At 37.6% G+C, this 27,390-nt stretch overlaps 2 protein-coding genes across 4 annotated transcripts in view; both read right to left on the bottom strand.

The window, feature by feature from the left end:
* The window catches only part of LOC104629227 (macrophage mannose receptor 1), a 34,841-nt gene extending 14,580 nt beyond the window's left edge, over positions 1 to 20,261 (bottom strand). The window contains exons 1-20 of the mRNA XM_075746298.1: positions 20,110 to 20,261; positions 17,391 to 17,786; positions 16,379 to 16,549; positions 13,928 to 14,086; positions 12,970 to 13,083; positions 10,523 to 10,669; positions 9,513 to 9,695; positions 8,810 to 8,967; positions 8,300 to 8,410; positions 7,121 to 7,236; positions 6,534 to 6,682; positions 5,837 to 6,036; positions 5,410 to 5,537; positions 4,708 to 4,792; positions 4,001 to 4,133; positions 2,685 to 2,723; positions 2,415 to 2,578; positions 1,553 to 1,620; positions 1,044 to 1,144; positions 253 to 395 (exon numbers count right to left, since the gene is read on the bottom strand). Coding sequence (XP_075602413.1) covers positions 253 to 395; positions 1,044 to 1,144; positions 1,553 to 1,620; positions 2,415 to 2,578; positions 2,685 to 2,723; positions 4,001 to 4,133; positions 4,708 to 4,792; positions 5,410 to 5,537; positions 5,837 to 6,036; positions 6,534 to 6,682; positions 7,121 to 7,236; positions 8,300 to 8,410; positions 8,810 to 8,967; positions 9,513 to 9,695; positions 10,523 to 10,669; positions 12,970 to 13,083; positions 13,928 to 14,086; positions 16,379 to 16,549; positions 17,391 to 17,786; positions 20,110 to 20,179 — 2,835 coding nt within the window. The 5' untranslated portion in view covers positions 20,180 to 20,261. The remainder of the gene's footprint in view (positions 1 to 252; positions 396 to 1,043; positions 1,145 to 1,552; positions 1,621 to 2,414; positions 2,579 to 2,684; positions 2,724 to 4,000; positions 4,134 to 4,707; positions 4,793 to 5,409; positions 5,538 to 5,836; positions 6,037 to 6,533; positions 6,683 to 7,120; positions 7,237 to 8,299; positions 8,411 to 8,809; positions 8,968 to 9,512; positions 9,696 to 10,522; positions 10,670 to 12,969; positions 13,084 to 13,927; positions 14,087 to 16,378; positions 16,550 to 17,390; positions 17,787 to 20,109) is intronic.
* Positions 20,262 to 22,063: 1,802 nt separating this feature from the next.
* Positions 22,064 to 27,390, bottom strand: part of LOC104639272 (macrophage mannose receptor 1) — a 34,267-nt gene continuing 28,940 nt past the window's right edge. The window contains exons 26-29 of one of the 3 annotated variants that reach the window (XM_075746302.1): positions 26,854 to 26,970; positions 25,338 to 25,505; positions 23,486 to 23,515; positions 22,064 to 22,922 (exon numbers count right to left, since the gene is read on the bottom strand). In XM_075746302.1, coding sequence (XP_075602417.1) covers positions 22,678 to 22,922; positions 23,486 to 23,515; positions 25,338 to 25,505; positions 26,854 to 26,970 — 560 coding nt within the window. In that variant the 3' untranslated portion in view covers positions 22,064 to 22,677. Of the gene's footprint in view, positions 22,923 to 23,485; positions 23,636 to 25,337; positions 25,506 to 26,853; positions 26,971 to 27,390 lie in introns of those variants that run through there. The other 2 variants (XM_075746303.1, XM_075746304.1) reach the window with 2 other exon arrangements.

Genomic DNA, 27,390 nt, shown 5'->3' with positions numbered 1-27,390 from the left:
TCAGGTGAATTCAGGTCCATTTTTTTGAAAGTATATAATATGTAGCAGTTTTTCCAATGTATCTCAGATGACCTGCCTTCAGAAAACATTTAAAAATCTGTAAACCTACCATTTTGCAAGTATTAGGCAACTGGTTCAGGTTTTAATGCAACTTTGGATAACCATTGTCAAAAGATATCTGAGAGACAAAAGTCCTCTTGTGTATCTTTTCCAGGGACTAATATCATTGAGCTTGGATGGATGTCATCATACCTGATTTTTAAATAAAAGCCAATCTTCAGGACATCCTCCAGGAGGTGAAAGTGCGGCTGAAGGAAGTGTTGAGTTTATAAAACTTCTGTGCCTCTGACAGATATAGCCATTTGAAAAACCACAGCTGACATCATTCCACAAGCCTGAAATCAATTTAAATATAGGTAATAAGACACTGAGTAAGATTGAAATCTGTGGGAAAGTGAACTGGCTTCTGTGCTTGTAGGTTCAAAAGCAATCTGCCTGGGAATGTGAGATAACGTGCTTCAGCTCAACTCTACCTCCCATCATCACTGCTTACAGGAGGACTTTGGTCCTGCTGTGACTGCGGGAGTAGTGGCCATACGAGCTGGCTCATATGGCAACTCCGTGACCTCTGAGCAGAACCCACACGAACAGCTGTGTTGCACTGAAACATACAAGTGTAGAGTAACACTTTATCAGTGAAAACACTGTAACATGTGGAACTGCATGTATGTTCTAATCCTTTGCTAACTATTTACTAATTATTTTTTGAAAGACAAAATTTGCTGTTGGTTTGAATAGAACATCTTGTTCATGCAGCTGAGAAATCGGTTCTCAAATTGTCCCTTCATTCCCCTTTAAAATCAGTTAGCCACTTTTATGGCTAATATTGCTCCTGATGAAACCTCAGATATAATGACTATACCTTATTATTTATATTTTCCCAAATTGTTGGGAAAGAATGGATTAAAGTTGGCAAGATATTTTTAGCAGGGGAAGAGCAATATCCATAAAAATACGTTTTTTAAAAAAGTTGTGTAACTCACCATCCTTTTTATTTAAGACCACACAATTTTCTTGAGCATGTGCAAAGTTGGGCTCACCCTGTGCCCAAGCTGCATAGTGCACTGGGCTTCCATCCATCCAACTGAAAAAAACCCAAACCAACAACGAAACAGTAGTGGTTGCTCAGACAACAGTTCAGAAAAATCTGCCTTAACATGCTAAAAAATATTTTAAAAAATTTACAGCTGACTGTAAATTGAGTTTCTGTAGGATTAAAAGACCTTAGATAATGAAATCCCTGCATGTCAAAAGGAAAAAAATACCTTTATTTTTAACAGACATGATCTATGTATATTGCCAATAAAAATGCCGTTTAAAACAGTGTTTTTACAAAGTAGTTAAACCAAGGCAGAGCACACATTTCAACATGCAATATAACTCTCTGATTCTGCATTTAAGTCCCTTGCAGTGGTCCCTCCAGAAAGAACTCTGGCAGTATGAATCTTCAACAACTACTTTTTATGAAACTTGATGTAGCTTGTTTACCTACCTAAACTGTTGATCAGCATTCCGTATTAATCCTATGAGATATGACTCCATTTTGCCATTTTTTAAGATCTAAACACAAAAATATACTTTTAGCTAGTGCTTTCTAATATTTAGTAGTTATCTAATATGAAAAAAGTGTAATTTTTGCTCTATGGAAGCAAATACGTGAATACACATTGTACAAATGATCACGTGTATTCACCAGAGAGGACCCCTGATGAAGTATATATGATACCATACATACTTTTGCTTCATTATCTTTATTGCTGCTTTCCCAGTTTTGGCTGCATTACTGGTATCATTAAAGCTTTCAAAGTTGTGTTCTCAAATTAAAAAGAAACAAGGAAGACCTGAGAAAAATTTGGTATAAAATTTTTTTGTACTTTCCTGTTTTTAAGCAGCCAGTAATTCCTGTGACTCAAGCTGTCTGTCCTCTCCTCCTTTCATATCCTTTCCCACATAATAAAAGCAAGCATCTCATAATGCGAAATAGAAAGGAGGTTGTGTGGCTACTTTGGTGTTAGTAAACCAAACAGGATGGCACAGGTTTGAGGCAACACCCACGCTTTTAAATTGTTAGCATGCCCCTGCCATTGCTTTGGCATGTGCCCGTCAGAACTGCCTCAGGCAGTGTGTAGGCAGTGCCTTTGAATATACCCACCCTAGTAAATGGTAAATGGTATTTATTTTCCTAAAGAGAAGCCCTGTTCTGTAGAATAAATATTTTTTCATTGAACATTTAAATCTAATGCTAATAAAATGTAGTAATATTATGCAAGAAGCACATTCTCCTGTACTTCACAAGCATATGCAGCAGGTTATATAGGCCATATATGGTATAACATAGTCAAATTTCCTCTTACGCATTTCCACAAAAATTTTCTTTCACTATTATTTCCAATAGTAGCAAGGTCTCCATGACTGCTTTGGCAGAATGCTCTGGCTTTCTCCATAGAGGTCTTTTCTGTGCTGAAAAAATATTGTTTGTCGCCTTTTAAAATCCAGCCATCTTCCGTGACTTCATATGCTGCAACACAGAAGAGGAATCTCTGTATTCTTCCTGGTCCTTACACAAAGCTGGTGGTGTTAGATGATACCATCCTTTAGGTAAGAGATAATAAACAGAAACTTACCAGCAGAAGGGCCCAGAGGTTCTGGTTTCAAGGGTGTCCCTGTAGTGAAATGGGAAAAAAATGACGATGTAAAATGTTTCCCAAATGTTGAGCCAGTAGAAGTGTTCAATTAGTGGAAAGTATCTTAATGTCTACCAATTTTCCATATTTTACACATGGAAATGCAGAATATATTTATATAGTATCTTTGGTGCAGAGCAAAGATGTATGTTCAGGGATTAACAGATCTACTACAGCCCTGCATCTTTGTCCCGGCAGATTTTGGTAAGTGCATCTTGTACATGCTGAATGTTGCCTGAATTAGGTGACTGAAGTTAGTCTGAATGAGTACTTGTTTCAGAAAGAAAACTAAAGAGTGAAAATGCAGATTATTTTGAGTAATTCAGCAGTGCAGAAATTATCTTATTTAGAAAAGTATCACTTTAAACATTAACTCTTACTGCTTGTGTGAAGGAGCCTAGAGAGACACCAAACCAACACTTGGAAGTAAAATGTGCAACTCAATATAAAGCTATAATTGATTCCTCTCTTATTTTGCTGGATGTCTTTCTCAACAGTAGTTACATTTGGGGAAAAAAACCCAGCAAAACCACAGAAGTATTATCATAGAAGATTTTGCTGCTGGTATGAGAGGAAGATGTGAGCCTGCCTATTGTCTTAAAGTATATAAATTTTGAAGTTTGGATTACCATCTTTTCATTACAGCAAGCCTGTTGTTGCAGGAGTTTCTTTACGTGTCATCTTACAAAGGTAACAATTCTAGCATGCTGGTAGTCATGTTTAATTTAGAGTAGGTGACTAATGTGTCCTTGTGTAGCATTCAAGCTACACCTGAGCGGAGGAGAGAAGTTTCACTTCACAAAGGATACAGAGATTTAAAGTCTTTTTTTTTTTTTTTTTTTTTGCCCTCAACTTGGAAATTCCCTGCAAGTAGAAGTTCCAAGAAATGTACAGTTTTCTGTCAGGCAAAGCTTCTGTTTTGACAAAAATCTGTTTTTTGGGCAGAGCGGTGGTCTTTACTAGATAAGCCCCTGAGGTTGCTTTCACCTTATTTTCTACAATTGTAGAATTACATAAACAAGTATATTTTCAGTAAAGCTTATCATAGTTTTTTAAAATAAAACAACAAAAAAAGTTTTACATTTGAAACATTGTATTCTGAAAGTACTTCTATGTCTTGACCTATTTTGCATTATGCAAAATTCCTGTGAAATCAACCACATTTTCTACAAGCATCTAACTTGCAGAACTTCTTGTTTTGATAGATTCAGCTTCAATTTCTTCCTAATGTGAGTTTAGAGTAAAAAGTAACCTACCTTTCTTTATTTCACAAATCCAGTTATGACTGTATTCACAGTGCTCCGTAATCCATGACGTGGAAGGCTCTTCACTGATTGCTCCACAGTATTCAAATGCAGTATTGTAATAATAATTTTTCTTATAATTCACCTACAGAAGAAACACAACTTTGAGTTTTATTATCGTACAGGGGAAAAAGTTGTACTTTGGAAGGAAGGCAGGAAAAGTAGCACTGAAGTTTCAAACAACTCCTTGCTTTCCTCCTATGGCTGTGCAGCCTATGTGGGCTATTAAAGCAATATAGTCACTTCGCAAGAAAAAAGAAAGGCTCTGGGTTTACGCAGCATTTAACAGACTCCAGCAGTCCCATGAACACTCGAATCAAATGAGGTTATAAATCAATAGCAGGGGAAAGGAACATGGCAATATATCACCAGAGACTCATAAAAATCAGGAGAGATCTTTTTCATACATTTGCCACTTAGATAATCGCCTCTGTAGCTGCAACTAGTACTCCATGTTACCACTGTTGTGATGGTATAACTTCAGGGTTTATTGGCCTTTTTCTTTTCCAAACTGCTATGAAGCATAATGATTTAGAGTTACCTAGTGGCAAGGTAGACATTTTTGGGAATTCTTAAACTTTCATCCACACCTGTCATGGAAACGGCTCCAACAGCAAAAAAGTCAGAACAGAAAGAAACTGGCAAGGTCAAACACTCACCGGGGATCCGTCACTCCAGGAAAGCCCACCGTCAGGATCCAAACACTGCAAACCTATCCAGAAAGGGGATGGTGGGGATTTTTTTCTAGAGTGTGAAAAAATGTATCATAAAAGAAGAGGATGTATGTGATTAGCTCTGTTAAATTTTGCAAGTTACACAGGACAATAACTCTCACACTTATTGAAGACTTTGAGTAGAAATTTTTAAAATAGCAAAATGGTGTTGGTCAGCAACCTCCCATTAGCAAGTGAGTGAAGTTCATGTCTTAAAAATTTCTACTTTGCAAATGGTTGTGTTGAAAACTCAGCACATTGTTTTTCTTCATTGATATTGTGATTACAGTGTTTTTTGAGAAATAAAATGTTCAGATTTGCTGGAATTTAGTTTCAAAATGGTTCAGTGAACAAACTTAGAAATTAATCTGAAGGAGAAGCATTCAAAATATTTAGTTGTAGGGCTGGGTTTTTTTTTTAGTTTAAAAGATTTACAGATGATGACAAATTTTAGGAATTCCAAAAATGTCTTTGAAAATGGTACCCATATGAACTATTTTCTCAGTTCTTTTTCTTATGACTATGATGATAAACAGATATAGATTTTCAACTAATTATCTTGGGAGCAACACAAGAATATTTTTATTTATTCCTATATAAAGTATTGTTACATCAAAATATCAATTATTAGATATTTTCTGTACTTACCTTAATAAATTTTCTATCACTGTTTGCTCTTCTTCACTTCTAATGGCAGCCAAGTCTCCTCCTATTTCTCTGCAGAAATCTCGGGCTTCAAACCATGTTTTCTTTTGGTTTTCTTCTCTCACAAAAACCTATAGATACATTTTTAGGTAGAATACTATGCTGTAAAGCATGTTAAAAATAAATCTATTTTATAAGCAAAATAGGAAAACATTCCATTACAATTATCATATATAATATGGATTAAAGAGTATACTACTTAGATTACCTTATGTATCACTGAAAGAATGATACTTGCAGTGTTTTCCATGAAGAGTTGTGTAAAAGCTTACTACATTTGTGCAATGATGTGCCATGCTCTGAAGTTTAGATACTCTATTTGGTTCTCTTCTTTCTCACGAGTAGGACTACTGGCAAAATTAATACTTACTCTGAAGCATGAATTAGTGCTATTGCTTGTATCCCAACCCAAGGGACATTTGGAATCAGAAACGGTTTCAGGATTAAGAGGAAGAGTAGTTTTGTCAGCTAGTTTTCTGCAGAGAAATTTTGCCTTTACTTCACAGTTCTGAACATCCCATAGTCCAGCTGCATTTCCAGTCCTCAGGGCGACACAACCGGCTTCATTCCCTTTTTGAGATATAAAAGAAAATTGAAATGTGTTTTAAAGTGGTTCCCCTGATATTTTTACAACTCATGCAATTCATTTACAAAAGACTGTTTGAAATACTAAGTGTAGTGTCTGCTCAAAGGAAGAGCTTTGTAAAAAGAGGAAACCAGCAAGTGGAGTTGTGATCATCTTCTCTCCCCTTTGAAAAGCTTTACAAGTGCCTGAACAACCCCTTGCCTGCCTCTTTCCTACGCCACTCACTGCAAGGATTTGGCAGCCTGTCACCCAGGCTGGAAAGGATTGCACCCTTTTTGCTCAGTTTGATTTTGCTCTTGTAAGCAACGAGGAGCCAGAAATGAAATATTTTCATGGCAGCTTTGTCAAAGACACTCCTATTTCAAATGCGGAACATTCATATGTGTCATCATGGATGTGTTTTAGCAAAGCTGGGAAACAGTTTGGAATTGCAACACAGAAGGTTCCTTAGTAGCATAAATTTACTCCAACGGCAGAGTACCAGGCATTGCTGCGTTCCAGTTTGTGTACAGAACACCTTCACCAGTCACCCACTTGAACATCCCTTGCTCTTCCGTGTCTGAGAGACCAATCCAAAAATACTTCTCAGAGCTCAGACCAATGAGGCTGGTCAGGTAGGCTTGCTCATATCTGAAATGACAGGAGTCAGATGGGGATTAAGCCTAGCTTTCCCTTAGTCTGCCATTTCTCAGCACCCTGAACTACACAGAACTGGAAAGAATGGAGTCTCCATTAGGTTTCCTTCTAAGTGGAAATACGTTGCTTAACTGGATAACAGATGGACTAGCTAGGTAAAGGTATGCTATACTGAAAAACTGATCCTTACAGAACAGAAGCAGCTGTGGACTGGTTTTTTTCAGAGTAAAGTACTGGAAAACATGAATGTGTAAAATACATTGACTTAGAAAAGACTTACTGTATTTACTGATTTTTAAATTTTTTTTCTCCAGAAAAAGGATATTCTGGTTTTCTGGTTTCACACTTCTTTTCCCCTAAAAAGTTCTCAACTATTTTATAAAATTCCAAGATTATTCCATCAGATGTACAGTTTTTAAACTCTTTTCATACCTGTCTCCTACACTTGTTAAATAACCACTGCTCCTTTCACATGTTTTCTTTGCTTCTGAAAACGTTACAGAGGTATGTCCAACCAGGTAGCAGTAAAAACCATGTCTTTCCCAGCCCTGTCAAGAACATGTGGAATAAATTTGCAGTAAAAAGAGCCTATGTTATAGTGCTTGACTTTCAGTGTCTGCTCTTAAATCAACGTATTTTTAATATAACCGAATGCAGTAATATATGAATTTGAATTCCAGTGGATTAATGGAAATTAAACATCAAGAAAGAAGAGATTTAATGCATATGAGTCCCCCTTTTTTTGACAATTAGTAACCGATAAATTTTAACTGATAAAAAAGTCAGAGGCACACACAGAATGGAGAGTGTATTCAGAAGCGAGTAAAATACTTCTTTGCTCAGAACGGAAGAGAGTAGCCTGTCTTATAGTGAGATGCTGAGTCAAGTTCCCTGACATTTCCAGTCTAAAAGAACAGTAACTAGACCAACTAATTGATTTAACTCATCAGCTCACCTAAAAAGTCTGACTGAAGAGGTAGTATAAAGGCTATTGAAAAGCAAATTCCTCAAAATTACAGCTGAATTCCAAGTCACTTTTCTATACAAGCTCAAGAGTTGCTTGCTGCATCTGAGAAAGTTAAATAAAATCTGTGTTCAGTATTTGCCTGCTGCCTAAATCCGTCTAGAGCCATGAGTCTCATATGGGATTGTGGCAAATGTTACTAAATGTAGAACAGTAGTAAATAGGAAATTAAAAAGAGTGAAAAAAGAGAAGGAAAAAAAGCAGTAGGGTACAATAACTTGTTAAAAACACATTTAGTCATAAAAGCTATTTGATGTTTTGATTTGGCTTCAATAGTGAGATTTGTCATCATCCTGCATCCCAGTCTCTACTACATCTTAGATAACCGTAGATGTTTGAAGAGCAATATAACAAATACGCGGAAAACCACAGTAATGGCCTCTTTCACAGACAGTTCTGAAAGGTAATGGGCCTGATTCATATTGACTAAAAAAATTTCAAAATAACTTTATTTTAAATAAGGGAATGAAGTGAAAATTATCACCCTGAATTTGATGCACAATCACACTTCGGGGGGGGGGGGGGGGGGGGAAGATAGTTTCAATGTCAAGTGGAGCTTGAGTTTCTTGGTTACGCTTTCTTCTTACCTGCAGGCAGGCAGAATCAGTCTTTGCTCTTCCAGAAATTCCTTGTAGTGGGTCTCTTCTGCAGATGTAACCTAACTGTCTATCGCAGGCACTGTCTGCCCAGTATCCATCCTAGATGCCATTTGGGAAGAAGTGAAAAACAGTGAGGCAGAACCTGTTTCCTGTAGAAATGTTATTGATTACTTTTATTTAAATATTGCTTCAATGGGAGAATAAAGATCTGTGCTTTCTAATGAATTCCAAGTATTTGTGCTTGATTGTAAGGTTATGTTAAGCTGTCACAGACAGACTGTTAAGGTCTGCTTGGCATATAATGTACACTCACAGTCAGATATGAACATTTATCTAGTTATCTCCAATTTAATTTTAAATTTAATTTAGAACAACCATATTTCTCAGTGAGTAAAGATACCACTCCCTGATTTGTTTCTAAGTTACATTCATAAAAAAACTGTAAATAGAAACAAAAATCAAATAGTATATTGCTACAAAGATGTGGAATGATTCTACCTCTCCTGCCATAATGACACAATCTTCTCGCCCATTGATTGCATGGGTTGGTTCTCCAGGCAACCATTTGGTATATGTCACAGGAGTCCCATCACTCCACTCAAAGTACATTTGAGTGCTGAGGTCATTCAGACCGATCCACAGCTCATCCACAGCTTCTAAGAACAGAAATTCACCTGTGTTAGTACCTGACTTGGAACAGTCCGTAGGAGAAAGATTTTATGGGGATGAGCTGAAATTGCCATGCTACAGTACAAATTCATCAAGATTAAATAACAGTGGAGCTTATTTTAAGATCTAATTCGCATTCTTCTTTCAAGAAGTTAAAAAATGATATACCAGCAGGAAATGAGATTCCTCAGCTTTATCAGTAAAAGTCCATTACTGTATCTACAGCTACAACGTGTCTGAGGCAGATAATCCACCCAAATACTGCAGTAACTAGAGCTGTTATTTCCCTCAAGTGATTTCATGCAGTGAAAAACCAATGAAAATCAAAATGAAAAGAATGAGAAAGAAAATAAAGAGAGCACTAATGATTCCTCTTGTGGTTTTCTGGTGTTTATTTATAACCTATATATCTGCAGGCTTCCCTATAAATATTCATATTAAACAAATAAGAATTATTTTTTTTAAATCCTGAAGGTTTTCTAATAATATAAGTCTCCATTTGTACCAAACACTGCCCTGTAGAAATACTCACTGTAGCCAAGCTGAGACAGTATGAAGGCGTGCTCCTCAGGGTTGTGGATACTGGCCAGATCGCCGTTGCTCTCATTGCAGGAAATTTGGGCTTCTCTCCATACTTTGGGGTCTCTGTGAACCATGAAACAGTGATCTCTATAGGGCAACCATCCTTCTGGGCATTTAACAGGCTCTGCATCCCCTTAAAAACAATAGATATTTCAAATTTTTAAGAAGTGCCAACTGAAGTCTAGAATAACTGTGATTACATTTGAAATCAGTTCATTAACTAATTAGAATGAAAATTGATTACAAAAAAGCAGTACTTGTGTACACTGTACTTTTACAGAAAACATACTACATTTAAGCAAAAGAGGAAAATAATGGAGCTAGTGGTAACTAGGCTTCACTAGTGGACACTTTTCCACTTTTCCAGTATTCACTTTTCCAGTATTCACTTTTGGACAGAGTAATATTTTGGAATTCCATGTACAGTGTTTTCACACAATATACTGCACTCAGTTATAGTTTGCATATTTCATAAAGGCATTATTACTGCAGCACAAGTTATTATCTGCAGATGTGGCTTTCCATACTCAGTCTCATTAAATAAATCAGATAAAAGCATAGTAGAAAAGTGGCCTGAAGGAACTTGCTCTCTTTTGCCATCTTTCTAGGTTACAGACAATCCCACTGAGAAGGTGGTTTGAGCCTATTGGTGCTATCTTTCCAAGCCTTCAGTGATAGTAAGCCTCGGTGTTTTCACTAGAATGCACATCAGGAAGGGTGAGGCATCTCTAACTTTATTTTCACATCCATGCAGTCCATGATACTTTTGTGATAATGTATGGTTTAGACCTTAGTCTGGAATTGTGAGCAATAACATGAAATAAAAATTTCTTGTGTGGTTACTGGATTCTGGGAACATTTCCAATGTTTTTTTATTATTTATTTTAAATAGCTATGAAATTTAATTTCAGTGACACAAATTCTATCTTCATCAAAGGCTTTTTTATTTGCTTGACATACCTGATGGAAGAATGAAAGGATCCAGTGTGGAGTTTTCCTTTTTACAGATGTAGCCAACTTTCAGCTCACATGGCTGGTTTTCCCATTTAGCATCTCTTCTGGGATTTAGTACTGCACAGAGTTTCTCAGACTCAGGCTCAGGGCTTCCTTCATAGAATAAAAAACAAATTATTTTTATGTAGCACAATTTTTATGTCAGCAGCTGAAAGAACAATTTGCCTCCAGCTTTTTCATGTGTCAGTTACAGACTCATGACTTCATTGCTACAGTTATTTTTCTATTGGAGATAAGGAAATGTAATTTAAAAGTACCCATCAAAACATTTCTTTAGATCCTTGTTGCATAATTCACACTTTCTGCCATACTTGATTGCAGAATAGTGGTCTCAAAAATAAGACATTCCTATAAGTTTTGTGAAAATTGTTGACTTGCACAGAAGAGAAACTAAACTTTGAGCCCGCACTGATGGAAAGGCTGCAGCAAGTCCTTTCCTTGTCCCCTCACCTGTTTAATCAGCCTGTGCATAGGGGTCAGCCATACATCTGCTGAGGAATACATAGCTCAAAACCAGTTGCAGAATAAATTATGTTGTTGCCTGGTCAGTAGGTGCTGGACTGAATGTCCAGGCATTGAAGGGGTACCCGGTGCTGCTACAGTTGCAATGCCATACACAGTCTGTAGGAGATCAGAGTTCATATTTTCACGGCTCATGAAACATCTAGTTTTATACACAATTTGTGGTCAGGACCCAGTTATGTTCATAGGACTAATGAGCTCACACTCAGTTACATTCTTGAAATCAGAGGACACAGTCTGAGCTAATATCTTTGTGCAGGAACACAGTAAGGCAGCATCTTAACATAGTTCATATTCAGACAAGGAATTCTACAGATGTGAAGAGAGAAGACCGTTCTTCAGAGTAAGAGCCATCAGCTGCTAATAATAAAAAGAAATTTCAAAACCTGAAAATTAGAGTTCTAGCTCTGCATGGCAGAGCTAAACCAAGCTCAGTGAATGAATATTATTTGTTTAAAATACTAGACAAAAGCGAAATGCTACCAATCTGTGGGATATGATGTCTGCCAGTTGAGTAGGGAGTGGTGGGAACCTAGACTGGCGAAAGCCTGACAGGGTAGGCTTCTTTATGGGAGCATGTTAAATGGCTTCTAGTTTCTACAGCTGTGTTTAGCAGAGCACAAAAATAATAATATGGAATTCATAAAATATAAGGCACATCTGTTGGATGAGACATACCAAATCACATGTGAAAACAAATCTCATTTTCACAATGCCCTTGCAAGGGAGTATTTCATTTCTATGTCAGGTTCTGGTCCAGCGGCTTTCGGTAGTGTGCTGGAACAAAAAAGGTACACTCAGGTCCTTTGGAAAGGTCCTTTCTGCATGTCCTTTTGGAACTTGTCTGCAGATATGTTCCTTGCTGCAAGCCTAGCCTCCTCATGTGCCCTCACACTTTCTGTGTGTCTCTCCCCTGCCTGCCTCTGCAACCAGCCTTCCACAAGATTCACCAGGATCAATGTCCTTGAGGAATGGGCAGTGTTTTCCTTTTCTCAGAGAGGTCCACAGTGCGATGATTTACTTTTTCTTTTCCTCCCCCCAAAAGATACAACTTATAATAATTTTGCAGTAAACTGGAAATGTGTAGACAAACTCATCATAAGAGCCATCATGTGGGGATACAGGAGCTCCAAGGGTGTGGGCTGCTTGACCTGAGAGTCAACTGCTCTTCTCTGCAAGGCTTAAGGAATTTGACCAGCTCAGTAGAAGGTAGAAAATCATCTACCAGACTCAGAAACTCTGGGTTTTCCCTACGTCTTCTGTGCCAGATAAAAACAGGTGGCACCTTTGACACTTGGGGAAGGCCAAAAGATGGAATATGTGTGCGTTTATCCAGCAACAAACATTCAGCATTTGCTGCAACCAGCTGTTGCCATGGCAATCATTAAGTGACTTTCAAAGATAAACTGTCAATGCTGTGAACTCCATTTACAGTCTCTCTTGAATGTTAAAGAGGAGAGAAGAAAAGAGGAAAAGCATAAAAAGTGAAGGGGAAGGCTTTGAAAGACTGATGCTCATTGACAGCTGAGTCCTTGCAGGATGTGGGGTCTGATAGCCCTTGTGAGAGTTGAAGAGATGCAGAGGTTTTAACTGACTTGGAGGCATTCCTAGCATGCTACACCTCAACTAGTGCTTTTCACTTTATCTACTTCTGATAGGAGATGAGTTTATTTAACTCTTCTGCTTGAAACTCCTTGTGATATATCCAGGGAAGAAAAGCATCCTTCTCAGCTTTTTAATCTCACGTCTCATAAGGCTTTCAACTCCATTTCCTCATGTTCATGGGGAATACTACAGAACAGTAAATAACAGGCATTCAGCATTCTGCTGGGAAAGATTCATTCCAAAAACTGTTAAAAAACGATTAGTACCTTGTGCCCAGTTAAAGTATCTGAAGGGAATGCCGCCACTCCACTGCCAGCCGCTGTTGAGATTCAGGCTGTTCAGCCCAATCCAGAGAGGGGATCTCTTGCTGTCAATCAGATCTAGGTAATCAAGAGTTGAATTCTAATGAGATTTTTTTAGGAAATGTTCTGCATTTTCAAAGTTTGGAGGAAGATAATATATATCTACTTAGTGATTTCTAAGTTCAGTACAGAATCCATGTTTATTGGTAATAAATTCAGAGAGTTTATTCTGTAGTTAAAGGGTAAAGAATGGTAAAAGACTATTTTGCATATTAGTTTCTCTGAATTTAATGCTATTCTACATTTATATGTGAGCATTAAGCGTTGAAAACTGAAATACTGAATTGCCATTGTTAATATTTACGTTACAAGTTTGCTTGACTGTGATGCAATCGATACAAGGCCTTCATTCTACAGAGTCTATGCATAAATCCAGAAAGTCTTTAGATTTTTAATAGTGTTTTGTATAAAATTTGTATGATATTTCAAAAAATCTGTTTCATTAGATATATATGAAGAATACTGATTTCTTAACAGAAAAGTCAAATAATGACTTTCCTTCCTTCTTGTAAGGTGCCTTTCTGTTTCTTTCTGAACTTTAGCCAACTTTTGCTTAATTAGCTGGAAATTCTTAACTTTCTTTGAAATAATAATAATAATAATAATAATAATAATTTCAAATGGAAATTCCACAACTGGCAAAAGTTCCACCTATAAAAAGCTTAATTTTTATATATAAAATACATATTATATATATACAATAAATAATATTTTATATAATATTTATATACAATAGTAATTGTGCTATTTCTCTTGCAGTACATATACTATTGTTACATCAGCTATTCATTGTAATGTGATTAAAGCACTGAAACATTTGTAATAAATCAAAAAAACTATTAGACACTTTTTATTAGTTCACCTCTTAGATACATTTGTTCATGTATCTCTGTGACACTTAACAATTCTGCGTTCTGCTGCTGGCAGCTCTTCCTTGCTTGGTGCCACATGAGAGCTGACTGGTAGTTTATCTGGTAGTAGGTTCCTGTCAAAGGATCTGTACTCCAAAATCTGTCATTGTCTGTGTGAAAGAAAGTAATGCAGTTTGTTAGAAACATCTTACACAAAATGTTATTACAAAATTTAACTGCAAGCTTACTTATGAAATGAGATTCTGGAGCAAATAAGGTTCAGACCCTCAAAACCCATACTTTTGGGGGGTTTGCTTGCTTTTTGTTAAGTAAAAGAGGGTTTTCCATTGACATTAGCAGAGACGGTCCTTTCATCCTTTATTTTCAGTTTCCCCTATCAAATCTGATAATCTCCAGGTGAAAAAAACCAGTGCAAAGAGATCAATAAAGCAAAACTGCACCTTGGTCATTATCTACTCTGAAAACTTGTTCAGCAGCTCATAAGCTATGCCCAAATTAATTCTTGTCTGAAATACAACTGAAATGCAAACATTTCCAATGAGGGAACGTTTGCTTTTCAAACTATGCCATCATTAATTACATTTGCAATGCTACAGGCTTGGGGAAGAGTGGCTGGAAAGGTGCCCAGCAGAAAAGGACCTGGGGGTGTTGGTCGACAGCCAGCTGAATATGAGCCAGCAGTGTGCCCAGGTGGCCAAGAAGGCCAGCAGCGTCCTGGCTTGTATCAGAAATAGTGTGGCCAGCAGGACTAGGGAAGGGATTGTCCCGCTGTACTCGGCACCGGTGAGGCTTCACTCCTCACTACACTCCTTGGGCCCCTCACTACAAGAAAGACATTGAGGTGCTGGAGCGTGTCCAGAGAAGGGCAACGAAGCTGGTGAAGGGTCTAGAGCACAAGTCTTATGAGGAGTGGCTGAGGGAACTGGGGCTGTTTAGTCTGGAGAAAAGGAGGCTGAGGGGAGACCTTATCGCTCTCTACAACTACCTGAAAGGAGGTTGTGGTGAGGTGGGTGTTGGTCTCTTCTCCCAAGTTATAAGTGATAGGACGAGAGGAAATGGCCTCAAGTTGCACCAGGGAAGGTTTAGATTGAATATTAGGAAAAATTTCTTCCCCAAAAGGGTTATCAATCACTGGAACAGGCTGCCCAGGGAAGTGGTTGAGTCCCCATCCCTGGAAGTATTTAAAAGATGTGTAGATGTGGTGCTGAGGGACATGGTTTAGTGGTGGACTTGGCAGTGTTAGGGTGATGGTTGTACTCGATGATCTTAAAGATCTTTTCCAGCCTAAATGATTATATGATTCTAAGATTTTTAAAAATTTATTCCTTGTTTCTAGTCTGCATATGTTTTAGGTAATTGGAACTTAGAAATTGTTTTCTGAGAGCTCTCTGTTTGCAAAACTTTTTCCTGGACAAGTGCTAATAAACTGTGATTATAACTTCCCCTCTTTCATTGATGAAAGGATATTGAATTTCTTGAACAATTCATTAGAAAAATGTTTTCTATTTTTTATTCTGTTTCTTTATTGCTGATTCACTTCAGATTTTTAACATTTTTTTATAATTGTAGACTCAGGTGTTAGTGATAGTCTCCCGAGAATTTTATGATGCCAAATACTTCATGTTTACCAGTTTATACAGTGAGGATTTTATGGGACTTTTCAAGCTACTGCATGCAATATTGCACCAGGAAATGATTTTCAGTAGTATCAGTGAAAATGGTGGTGATAGTTGGTGGTTGACAATGAGGTGAACCTGCTTTCCCAGTGCAATACTCCTATGAAAATGACAAATAGTGAGTCTGTGGTATAGCACTGAAAAATGAGGTCTGAGGCAGCATTTTTAATATCTTCATTAGCACTGTAGTTTGGTGTCCTTCATTCTGCACTCAGATGCACATACATTTATCTGTTCAGACTTTATCCTGTAATGTCATCTGAAACATTGCAAGGAAAAGGCTGACGATGATGCTATTTCAGTAAGATCTTTGAGACGATCTTCTTATTTTATGTCTTTCAGAAAACAAACAGTATCCTCCCATGGACTGTAGACCAGTCCTGTGATACAGAACAGGGATTTGCATGGGTAGAAAAGGTTATACTACTGTTGCCACAAATAACAATGAGGCAATTAGGCTGTGAATAGCATCTCAACTTTCAGATGATTTTATGCTGAATGCAGTCATATTTAAAACATACGGGTCATTTCCTGGGTGTTAGCTACTGATGGACACACCTAGACAACTTTCAGCCTGACTGTGGACTCATAGGAAACATTTTTGTTTCTTCTGTAAGGAACGTTATGGCATGGCAGAGACGTTTTTGAGTAAATAGTAATTACAAGGCTTTTCCCTTTCATATTAGTAACAGTGTCTCCGTATTGATATATTTACCTAACAGTGTTGTGTTATAGCATCTATGTCAGCATTTGGGACTTACTTACCAGTTGGACAGAACCCATACAAATAGTCTGCGTCGAAGTCGGTGGTTGTTGCACACCAGAGCAAGCCGTCTGACCTGCCGGCAGCCGTGCACCCGGTGTGCCATTTACCACTCAGCTGGAAGGGGAAGACACATGGAGCTCCATTGGCATTTCCTAACAGTGTAAACACATCTGGGGGGCAAAAGAGAGATGATAATATAGGTAAAGGAATCCAGGGGACACAGTTCTCTACATATCTTTACTCTCTATAAAGGTATGTGGAGCAAGCATTACAAGTGTTACACCAGTGTAACTGGCGACCTACTGTCACCAGCAGTGTCTTCGAAGGAAGTTCTCGATAGGTCTTGCAATTCACCATTTAGTTATGATATTGACAGCTGTAATGGCTGGAAATAGAGCAGTTTCGTACTGTAGCCAAGAACTATGAAAAACCTGTAGTGATTTTTGTCTCATATATTTAAAAATAATTTTCTAAAAATAGCATTATTTCATTTTTCATGTAGCTTAACTTCCCATCATTCACTAAAAATAAATCATTGATTTACCTGTTAAATGTTGTGGTGTTTTTTGTAGTCTGAAATCTTGTAGAGGAACTGAATGATAGTGTGTATGGAATTATTTCCTTATATGTACTATAGGAGTATTAAACATCAAGATTATTGCCTTTCATCCAACAATGAGGATACAATTTCACTAGTACTAGAATACAGTTAAGTAAAGAACTTTGATTAAAGCTAACAATTAAAAATGGCCTAGATCCATCTTTTGCTTTAAAAATAAAGAAAATAAATGCACATTTTGCACATACTATATTGTTACTGAAGCTAAACACCCATACATCTCCAGGATGGACGAATGCAGGCCTGAGAATGTGATCAAATCATTCTCCTGTCCAACATTGCCTGAGGTGGAACAGCTGATATTAGACTAAGGAGAGCAAAAATCAAGGGACCCTAACCGTGAGGCAACAACTGTGTTCAAGACATCGTCAAGATTAACCTTTAAACTTTACCTTCATGGCCTCTAGAACACAAATCATCCATGGTTCCATAGATCTTCCATTTACTCATCATCGCTGATGCTGTGTTCAGCACGATATTGTCTTTTCTTTTGCCAGCACTGAGAAATAAATCTTGCCCTTGGATTGCCAAGGTTGCATTTCTGCACTCCCATTTCTGGAATTCGCTTTTCTTGTTGCAGGGGTACAAAGAAATTTTAGCCTGGTTTTGCTTGTAGGGCACTCCCAAACATTGTGCAAATGCCATGCTCATCACCTGGTGATCAGACACCCACCTGAATTTTTGTAACTCAGTGTTTTTGTTGCAAGCAGCTGTTGTGACTGCATGAGAACTCTGAGCAATTAAACAGAGCTTAGTATCCTCATTGTATATTAAAAATATTTCATTATCTGTAAAACAAAATAATCAGAATTAATGTATTTATGGAGACCACATGGTGAGGGGAGCTTGTGAGGAAAGAGATGTGCTGTTGATTTTAGGCTGATCTGACTCATGTCAGGAGACTGTAAATCTAAGTCAGTTTTCCAAAGATCAAACAGCATTTTCAAGACTTTTATTTCTTTCTGGGAAGGAAAAATAAGTGCAGCTCATGTAAATACAATACAGAGGAATAAGAGCACATAAAATACATTATGACAGGTTCAAAAATGTCATCACTATAATGGAATTTTCTTGAGTATAGTGGATTTTATTTTTCTAAATTCCTCCTGAAATACACATTTCTTTCAAGATTTCCAAAAGAGACCTTACTGAAGATTTGGAAGATGCCATCACTTCATGCACTATAGATTTATTCATGTTGCATACCTCTCCACGGGGTTTCATTTGTGCTTAATATAGCTAGTGGGTGAGCCTTCTGTGACTTTTGCTCCTGTAATTGGCATATTCTATTATGGTCTGGGCGGGGTTTTTAGGATTAAAAAGTGTGGAACAGTGGCTTGTTATCTTGTCTTGTTCCGGTATCCTCTCCTTAGTACGTCTGTCATAAGAACTCAACGTAATTCACACAATCAAATCACAAACATTCTCACAAGAACCCACACCAGGCAGTAGATAGAGGTAAAGATACTATAGGTGTGTGCCTGTGTGCCTGTGCATTGTTATGGAAAGGCAATATGTGGGTGCTAAACAAGCTAGCTAACACTCCCAAAGGACTATAGCCAGCCTAATTCAGTAATCCATCAAGACAAGTAGGTCCTGCTGGGAAGGGCTGCCCAGTGCTGCAGTTGTGCTGCCAACATGTATAGCAGGTCGTTCAGTGCTGGGCATTGGTCTGCGAACACAGCTGCCTGCTTTTCAAAACACCAAGTAGCACACAGCTCCCACTGGCTTTGGATCACGAGGGAGTGAAATTTGGACTACAGGGAATATTCTATGACCCATGGGACATGGAAGACGAGGCTTTGCCCTTCAGTTCTCTATGAGTCAAATCCCCACCTGGAAACATCACCACCATATCCATCTGAGAATAACCACATAAGGAACAATGAGATACCCTTCCAAACACTAAAGTAAATTTGTAGGACAAGGCTAGGATGTTAGGGCACAGCCAATGTTGAGTAGTGAACAGAGCAGAAAGTGTCTGGGAAATTCTGGGAAGCTATGAGAGGAAGATAGCTCTTGTTAGGATATCTGTATTTAATGCTTGAGCTCTCCTTGTATTACTTTGACCAGCTTAGTAATCTATGGAAGTTTCACTTCTTCAGATCTAAATTTGGAGCTAAGATGTAGTTTCTTCTTTCCTCGTCCATTTAGACAGAAAGTTTTAAATCTTATTAAATCTTTTATTTCTTACTGCTAACTAAAGAATTGCTTTCAGCAGTGCCCTAAGTTTCAGCTATTGCCCCTCATAGTATTTTTGGGTCTAATAATAGGAGTTCTCACTGGAAACAGTGAGGTTCGTCCTTGGGCTATCACGTGGGTTTGGGCCCTGGCTCGCAGAGCAGAGGGGAGACCCATTTTGTGCACAGGCTAGTGCTGGCACAGCTCACAGGTCACAGAGTCTGCTTTCAGAAGCTGTGATTTGTACCCCACTCCTCCACAAATCTAATGAAGGATAGAGGAAAAATGTCCTTGAACTTCATCACCATCCTTACATCAAAAAGGAGCTGCGATCTGCCCTTGGTCAACTTCTGAGCCTTAAATACACCTCTCATCCTTACTCTGAAAGCCATAGTGGTTATTCCAGGACCGTTCTTGACTCTGATCTTTTAAATATTTTTTTTTCAGTGGCATCTGCTCAGCCACAGTATTACATCTCGCATCAATCCACAAGCTCTATCTCATCCCACACAACCTCATCCTAAGGCTAGGAGATACACATACAGCACCCTATTTAATTCCTTTCTCTTTTTCATTTTTCATAACCCAGTCACATATACAGACAAGGACTATGAAGCACACTGTAAAGTCGATATACCTCACAGAGCAGACATAACCAAGTTGTATCCAAAAGGAAATCTTTATTCACATACATGACTCTTTCCTAACTTCTGATTCCCAGCTTTACCTCATCTTGACGCTTCCCCTCGCTTTAAAAGTGAACCAACATCTTTGTATCTGCATCTTTTTTAAACTTCTGTGGACCGCTCCAGTTAGAATGAGTATGAAACGCAGGGCAGTGAAAATTTTAAAGAGCCTAAGAAACAAGCAAGACAACAAAAATGCCCACTTTCACATCCACTTTTGCAGGGGATAAAAAACAAGACTCACCGAGTGTCTGAAAAGCAGTATGAATGGAAGAGAGGAAAACTAAGACTGTAGAAAAAGTCAAGTGTTTCATTTCTTTCTTCTTATTCACAAAGAGATGAGCTGAAATTAATTGCTGCAGTAGAAGTCCTTAAGGAACCAGTTGGCGCTGACTCCTTCTCAGTTTTGGAGAGTTTTAGTTGAAAGAGAAAACTCTGGGCTCTAAATAAGGAAATACCCTGTCACATGTGGTATTTTGAAATCTATAAATAATTACAAAATTCAAACTTTGCATCTGAAAGTGAAGTTTCCTTCCATTCAAATGCAAGTGGCAAAGTTTGAACAGTTTGGCATCATTCCGCTGAATTATTTTTAACTTTCTGCTCTGGGATTGTAAAGTCCTGACCCTCAAACACAAAGAAGCAGGGAGTGCACTTTAAATGGATGTACCTTAAATCTCATACATACCTGGGAAACTCAGAAAAAAGTATGTGCAAATGTCTTTGCCATATAGGTCTTCACTGCTACAAAAGATGTATTCATTTCATTTGATTTACTGAGCAATCTTGACTATTTCAATGTGAAAAATTAACCCAGACAGGACAATTTAATTTTGCTTGGTACCTTGGCAAACTGGACACTATGTATACACCTGGCTTTTATATTCTCTGATTTATCAACTGGTAAAACTACTGTGCTGTTATTTCATGTGAACTTATCTCTGGAGAACCAATACAAATTAGCCAAATCTTTACAAATCTTTCTGTTAACCAAAGATTTTGACAGCAAAACTGTCTTTCAAAATTATTTAATCCATAGAGTGCAAGTTAATTTTAATACTTAATAATTCTTTCTTTGTACCAAGTGTAAATGAGACAAACAAAGAGGAATATTCTCAAACATTACAAACAAGCTGCAGCCCTTTATTAAGTGAAAATTAACTTCAGCTATGAAGCAAAATCCTTTTTTTTTTTTTTTTTTTGAAGGAAAAGGAGGAAAGATATTCAGCAGAAATTGCCCTTAGAATTTTCTCTCTTTTTTCATGGCTTTATTATGAAGACAAATTTCACAATATATTCTACAAGGGCAAAACATCACTTAATGTGAGAGAAGAAATCCATTTACACAGTATAGGGTCTTCAGAGCTGTGTTACCAATATCAACTATCAAAATATCAAAATTATAAATAATGATATTATTTTGAGTTTGGGGTTTTTTTTCATCTGCTTACTCTTTTCATTTGCCTTGTGCTTATCTTTAGCCATCAAACAGCACTGAATCCAATTCAGTGTCACTATTTACAAAAAAGATGAATATAGGTATGTGTTGTAGCTTATATGAAGGAAAAAAAATGTGTAAGATCAAGGGGACTGTCAGTAAAAATATTTGGAGTACAGAATGCCCTTCATTGCCTGTCCTCTGCAATTTGTTTTGTTTGACTGCAATATCTAAAAACCAGCAATCCAATGTCATCTGAATCTCTCCTTCCCGATGACGTCTCCTATACAATTCTTATGCAATTTCTAAGGGTCTGTTTTTTCCAGAGATCCTTGAGATAATTTTCTTTTTTTTTTTTTTTTCTTTAGTCTGTCATAGACAAGATAGAATTCATCGAAAACTTAAAAAGCACAGCAAACCTCTAAAGCATTTTACTACCAAGACACTGTGGTGTGCCCCACTGCCTTACTGGCCGGTCGCACGGATACGGTGCCCAGTCATCAGTCCGTTTATCAGAGAGTCAGAGGACAGTAAGGAAAGCATCCTAAAATGAGCAATCAAGTGAAATAAAAAAAGGAACAGGTTCTTCCAGCTTTATTTGGCATCCACTTTATTTGATATTTTGTTTACATTTCTTTTTAGTTGTATGCTTTGTTCATAGTTCTGTGTTTCCTCCTGTTAGCTTCTCTCTTAGGGTAAATGACTCATTAGATCACCAAACCGTATAATGTCTCTGCATGCTAATTAAACAACATTGAAGTATTATCATGTAAAATATAGATCCTTTATTGATATAGTCTCATATTCATAACTGATACAAAACATTCAAAGTCATAGAATATGACTGTTTGAAAAGATTTATTTGTTTTGCAAAATCCAAGTTGAAGCCATGAATGAAGGACAAGTATATGCATTTCACTTGCAATACTATGGCAAGGAAGATACTTGTGTAAAGAGTGTAAAACAGGGCCAGTAATAGGGGAAAAAAACAATTAATGTAAATCTGTTTATTCCAAACACCATTTTACTTGAGTAATAGCATGCTCTCTTCAGTACACTGTGGTGATATATTCTCAAAATGCAAGGAAGAGAGAACACTAGGGTATTAATCCATAACTTCTAAATCCAAATTTACAGTAGTTCTGCTATTTGTCATGCTTGTTTAATTAGCCATTTTATACAGTACTGTCTTAGTCCTGAGAGTATTTCTTAAAGAGCATAGAGCAACAGTTCTTAATCCATACAAAAAGAATAATTGCTAATTCTAGTTCATAGTGTCTGTTTGTTAAGTGTCTGTAACTTTTACTAAGATTTCCTTTGTTCCAGTAATAATTTTTTTTAAGCTTAACCATATGGTTTGTCTGTGTTATCCCACTAGACAACGCTGTGTTGATTTTTTTCTTTGTCAGTGGTAGAATCATTTTCATCCTCCTTTCCAGTTAGGACGCAGCTGTATTCTAGCAGTGTGCTGCACCGCCTCACCTCTCTTTCAGTCTCTCTTTGAGTTTTGATCTTGAATAAGAAATAAATTATGAAGCCCATCCCTAATAAAATGATGAGGACCAGAGTAGGTAGCATCCACATATTCATGTGACCATGTGCTTTGTTCTTTTTCGGATCTGTGAATACATACAAAGCAAATAGAAGTGGGTGTATTGTAGCCATCACTAAATGTGAAGAATACTGAAAACTATTTGTCTAATTCCCCCCTTAACTACCAGGTTGTTAATCAGCAACCCACATTTGTGAAGGAAATGGAATATATCCTCAACATTTCCTGGCCTTGTCCCACTGTTCTCTTGGGGCAAGGATAGGAGGGTGGGCAAAGAAGCTACAATAATTAAGGTATAGGTATTATTGTATGGGGTTTTTTAGGATAAGAGTTTTCTAAAAATCTATCATCATGTGTCTGTGTCAGTCCCCTTCATAGATCTTAGTATGCCAAATAAGGAGCAAAGAGGGGGTGATCTGTTTATCAAAGCATTTAGTTATCCTGAGATGCCCTAAGTGTCTCATAGGAACTGCTAAATTATTCTGGGAATTAAGTCAATGGCAGCTAAGTAAATTAAGCTCATATAAATACATAAAAGAGAAATAAATAATAAATATCAATTCATTAAAAACCCCAAGTATTTCTTTTCACATGTCTCTGAAATTATTGGGAAGGAAAAATAAATCCTACCTTCCATGTTTGCAGCTGCTTTAAGAACAGCTGTCAAAGATAAAGACAAATGTTTAGTCGAAATCTAAAAAGGTCACATTGTCATCTTGACAGTTTCACATTAGTAAAAGGTCGGGTAACCTGCACATCAAGGTTACCTCATCACTTCTCCTGCAAGAGAATTGATGCACATTTGCTAAGTTAGCAGAGATGAAAAGGTGTGATTGATTTTTAACCTGATATTCACTGTAATAAAACCTGCATATTTTTGCATATTAACCCCCCCTTCTTGCTTATTTTTTAATAACCAGAGAATCTCTTCTGACTGGTTCAGACGGACCCCCTCTTCTTGCCCGGTTAATGAATCTTGCCCTCTTCACTGGGTCTGCATGCCTGCACAGACTGGGAAAAACTTGATCAAATGCTGAGGATGCTTGACAATTTTCCTGGACTGCACAGAAAGATTCCTGCAAAGAAAATTCCTTTGAGACCCAGCAGATTTTAATTTACCATAATTCATTTGCATCTATAATTACATTTATAAGCCGGAGCTTTCTTATGCAGTTTTTCCCAGCCGTGCGAAGAGGGCGCCATCTGCAAGATTTTTCTCTACGCGCTGGGTGCGAGCTGGAAGATGGCCAGTGCAAGAGGGGATCTTCCCATGGGCAGCGGGAGCCACAGGGAGAGTCCAAGTGCGCGTTCCGGTGTAGGAAGCACCAGGAGCCTGGCTGCTGCAGCAGAAGCACAGCAACGCATTAAGCTCCGGCGTGTTTCTGAACACAAAGGAAATGCAACTGTTAAATTGCCCCTTGGAAGGATGCAGAGCTCCGTGTAATGTAAGATTTGCTTGTGCTGAAACCCCGTTCTGCTGCAGAACCTGGTGCAAAGGAATATTCTCTGTACTTTGGCGTTGCATGTGGGGGCCGCTCACAGTCAAACCCAACAAATAAAGTATGTGTTGACACCGAGTTTCTGCGTTCCAATATATCTGGTAACAAAGAATTATCTTTCTGTAGTGTCTATTGCTCTCACTACCCAAAAAAGATTAGGAGTCGCCCTAAAAGGAGAATTTTCCTTTTCAGAAAATGCTGTGATACCAGTATGAATGTGTATGGCTGCTTTTCCCACCAGCTGCAGCTTTGGTCAGGAGGTGAAAGGACAAAACCTCAGAAACATCCCAAACCACAGGGTTGCAAAACAGGGCAGGAAATCATAATTTTTTGCAGAATTAACAGTTAAACTCCAAAATACCACATTGCTGCTTGGCTCACGATATTCTGATATTTCTACTTCCTGACCAAAGCAGATGGTGCTCAGTTACATAGAAACACAATATTTAAAAAAAAAAAAAAGCTAACCAAAACACTTCTATTTCAAAGGTCACTATACGTACTCTGGATCATGCTTCCGTTCTGTTATTATTTAAATGGGATTGCTTCATCCATCTCTTACTGGAACAGCATGTATCATAGTACAGCAAGAAGAAGAGAAGCGAATTATTCATTCAACCCTTGTTCCATAGAAAGTGAATATGAATGCTAGCAGGAAAATATGTGTGCGTGTTGGAGGGGAGCAAAACGACGAAGGGGTTTAAAAATTTTCTAGAAAATATTGATCATCTTTAGTTATTAATTGAATATTCATCACAGAATACAAGAAAATCTAAGTTATGAAGCAATAAAACATGAACAGGACAGAGAAAAAAAATGATAACTGTCTATATTCATATTATTTTTGTCTGAATGCTGACCCAGGTGATAAGGAAAAGTCTGTAAACACATTTTATGCCGGTCTTTTGTAATGACCATATTGTGTTATTACTACTGAAACAAAACCATAAACATCAAGACAAAATACTAAAGAAGTCACTTACTCTTCGGTTTCTTACAAATAAAACCCTTTTGGGAAGAGCAAGGAAGGATACTCCAATAGCCAGAGAATGCAGACAACTCCACGCAGTAATCAAGCTGGTCCTCTGAGGGCTGTCCTTCACCCCAGTTGACAAAGTCCAAGGCACTGTTGTCTTGCCAGAGCAGCTGCCCTAATGTTGCAAATGTTAGTGGCAATACTCATAGTTCCACATCAAAAATCTTCACTAGTATTAGTGAATATTAATATTAAAATTGTTACTTTACTCAGCCTAATAAACCATTACTACTTTCTTAAAAAAATCCTTTTGTGGTTATTTTCTGATGCATTTTATTTCTTTTGATTCTCTTCATAAAAACAATATAAATGCCTTTCCAAATTATGGTTTGCAGATTTGCTAATCATAATGGAGTTTCAATTTACATATCCCGATTTTTTTGTCTAGGGGACTAAAGTTTCAAACTGAAAAATAAAGCTAGGCTTTTTTTAAAAAAGAATAATTCTGAATTATTATTTCAGCAGCACTCATTGAAAATCAAGCAACTTTTACTGTAAAGCTTAAATACACACTTAGTTAAAATTAAAACATTTCTTTTTTGCATAACCTCTGCAACAAAAATATTGAAGTATCAATGAGCTAAATCAATCTAAAAAATCAAAAAATCCTTTCTGACTGAGAGTGGATGTACACTAGTGTTTTTTTCTTCCAGGTGCATCTTTTCCACTAGACTCTTTTTCTGGTAGCCAGAAACCTAATTTTCTCCATACAGAGATACACAGAAGCTTGACACTGTGGGCTCCAGCCAGACACCCCCAACTCCCATGTGGGTGCTCTCCAGCTGTGAGAAGACAAGAGCCAGCCGGGACATGTTCCCCACCGGGACACAGAGCACACAGGGTGGGAAATGCTTTCTCACAGACCGGGAATAAGAGACATGTCCTCAGCTGTCTGAGGTTAGAGGGATGGATACGTGTCATTAGCTGTGGTCCTCTGTGAAGGTCCTTAATGACACTGCAACCGTAAGCAGCTGTGCAAAATTATCATGGATTACAGCCATTCCTGGATCATTGGAATTTAGAAATGAGACTCCATGACTGCCTCAGGTATGGACAGCTGAAATTACATGTTATATCTAGCTTTCTCAAAGAACAGTATCTTCTGCGTTGTGCCTCTCAAGAGATTCCTATCACCTCTCCACATCTTTGCTACTGGACCAGATATAGACAAGATATTTGAATTGAGGCAGTCCCCTCAATGCTGCCATCTCTTTGGTGGACCCATGCAATATCCAAAATCCATAACTGAAGCCAATCAAATTTCTTTTCTACAGGCTTTCACATCTATTGGATAACACAATCAACTTCAAAGAATTTTTAGATTATATACTATTGAACTTTTTGTTTTTAACTAGCTTCTGTTGTACTTCAATTAGTTCCTTAAAAACAACAATGTATCATTCATATTTCTGTCCATTTAATGAAGTCTATTTATGATTATTTATAGAAGTTAAAATAGTTACCATTGACATTTCTGTATATTCCTATCCAAAAGCCACTTGTCTTGCTTGTGTATAAGTCTGCATGCTCTACTAAAAAGTTTGATTCAACCAGATCGTCTACAGAAGTCAACATACCACCTATAAGAAAACAAAGAGAAGATGACTGGAGGTATTCCCTGCCATAGAAGTCAGTGGTAGTTACAGCCTTTGATATAGGATAAGGTTAATAATAAAACCTCTCCTGCTAGTAGGTAGTAAGCAAGGATTTAAATAGAGACCAGAAAGTCGTGTTCAACTGTAGGGGAACAACACTGAGTGATGTCATCAGAAATTAAAGATGTGAAAGCAGAGTGAAGATGATGATTATTAAACACCAGGCCAAGTGCACATTATTTTCAAGTGATTGGATAATATTTTTCATAGGTATTACAGATGATTATTTATTTGTTCTTCATGGTTTGACAGGATATTATGTAACATGTAATACTGTGCTGCAAAAAAATTTGCATTTTAAATTAAGTATTAATTTTTCTGGCGATGGTGGTGGAAGAAGAGGGC

This window comes from Balearica regulorum, chromosome 2, assembly GCF_011004875.1.
Source record: "Balearica regulorum gibbericeps isolate bBalReg1 chromosome 2, bBalReg1.pri, whole genome shotgun sequence".
Taxonomy (NCBI): Eukaryota; Metazoa; Chordata; class Aves; order Gruiformes; family Gruidae; genus Balearica; species Balearica regulorum.
The sequence above is the reverse complement of the archived record's forward strand: the minus strand, read 5'-3'. Positions and strand labels throughout refer to the sequence as shown.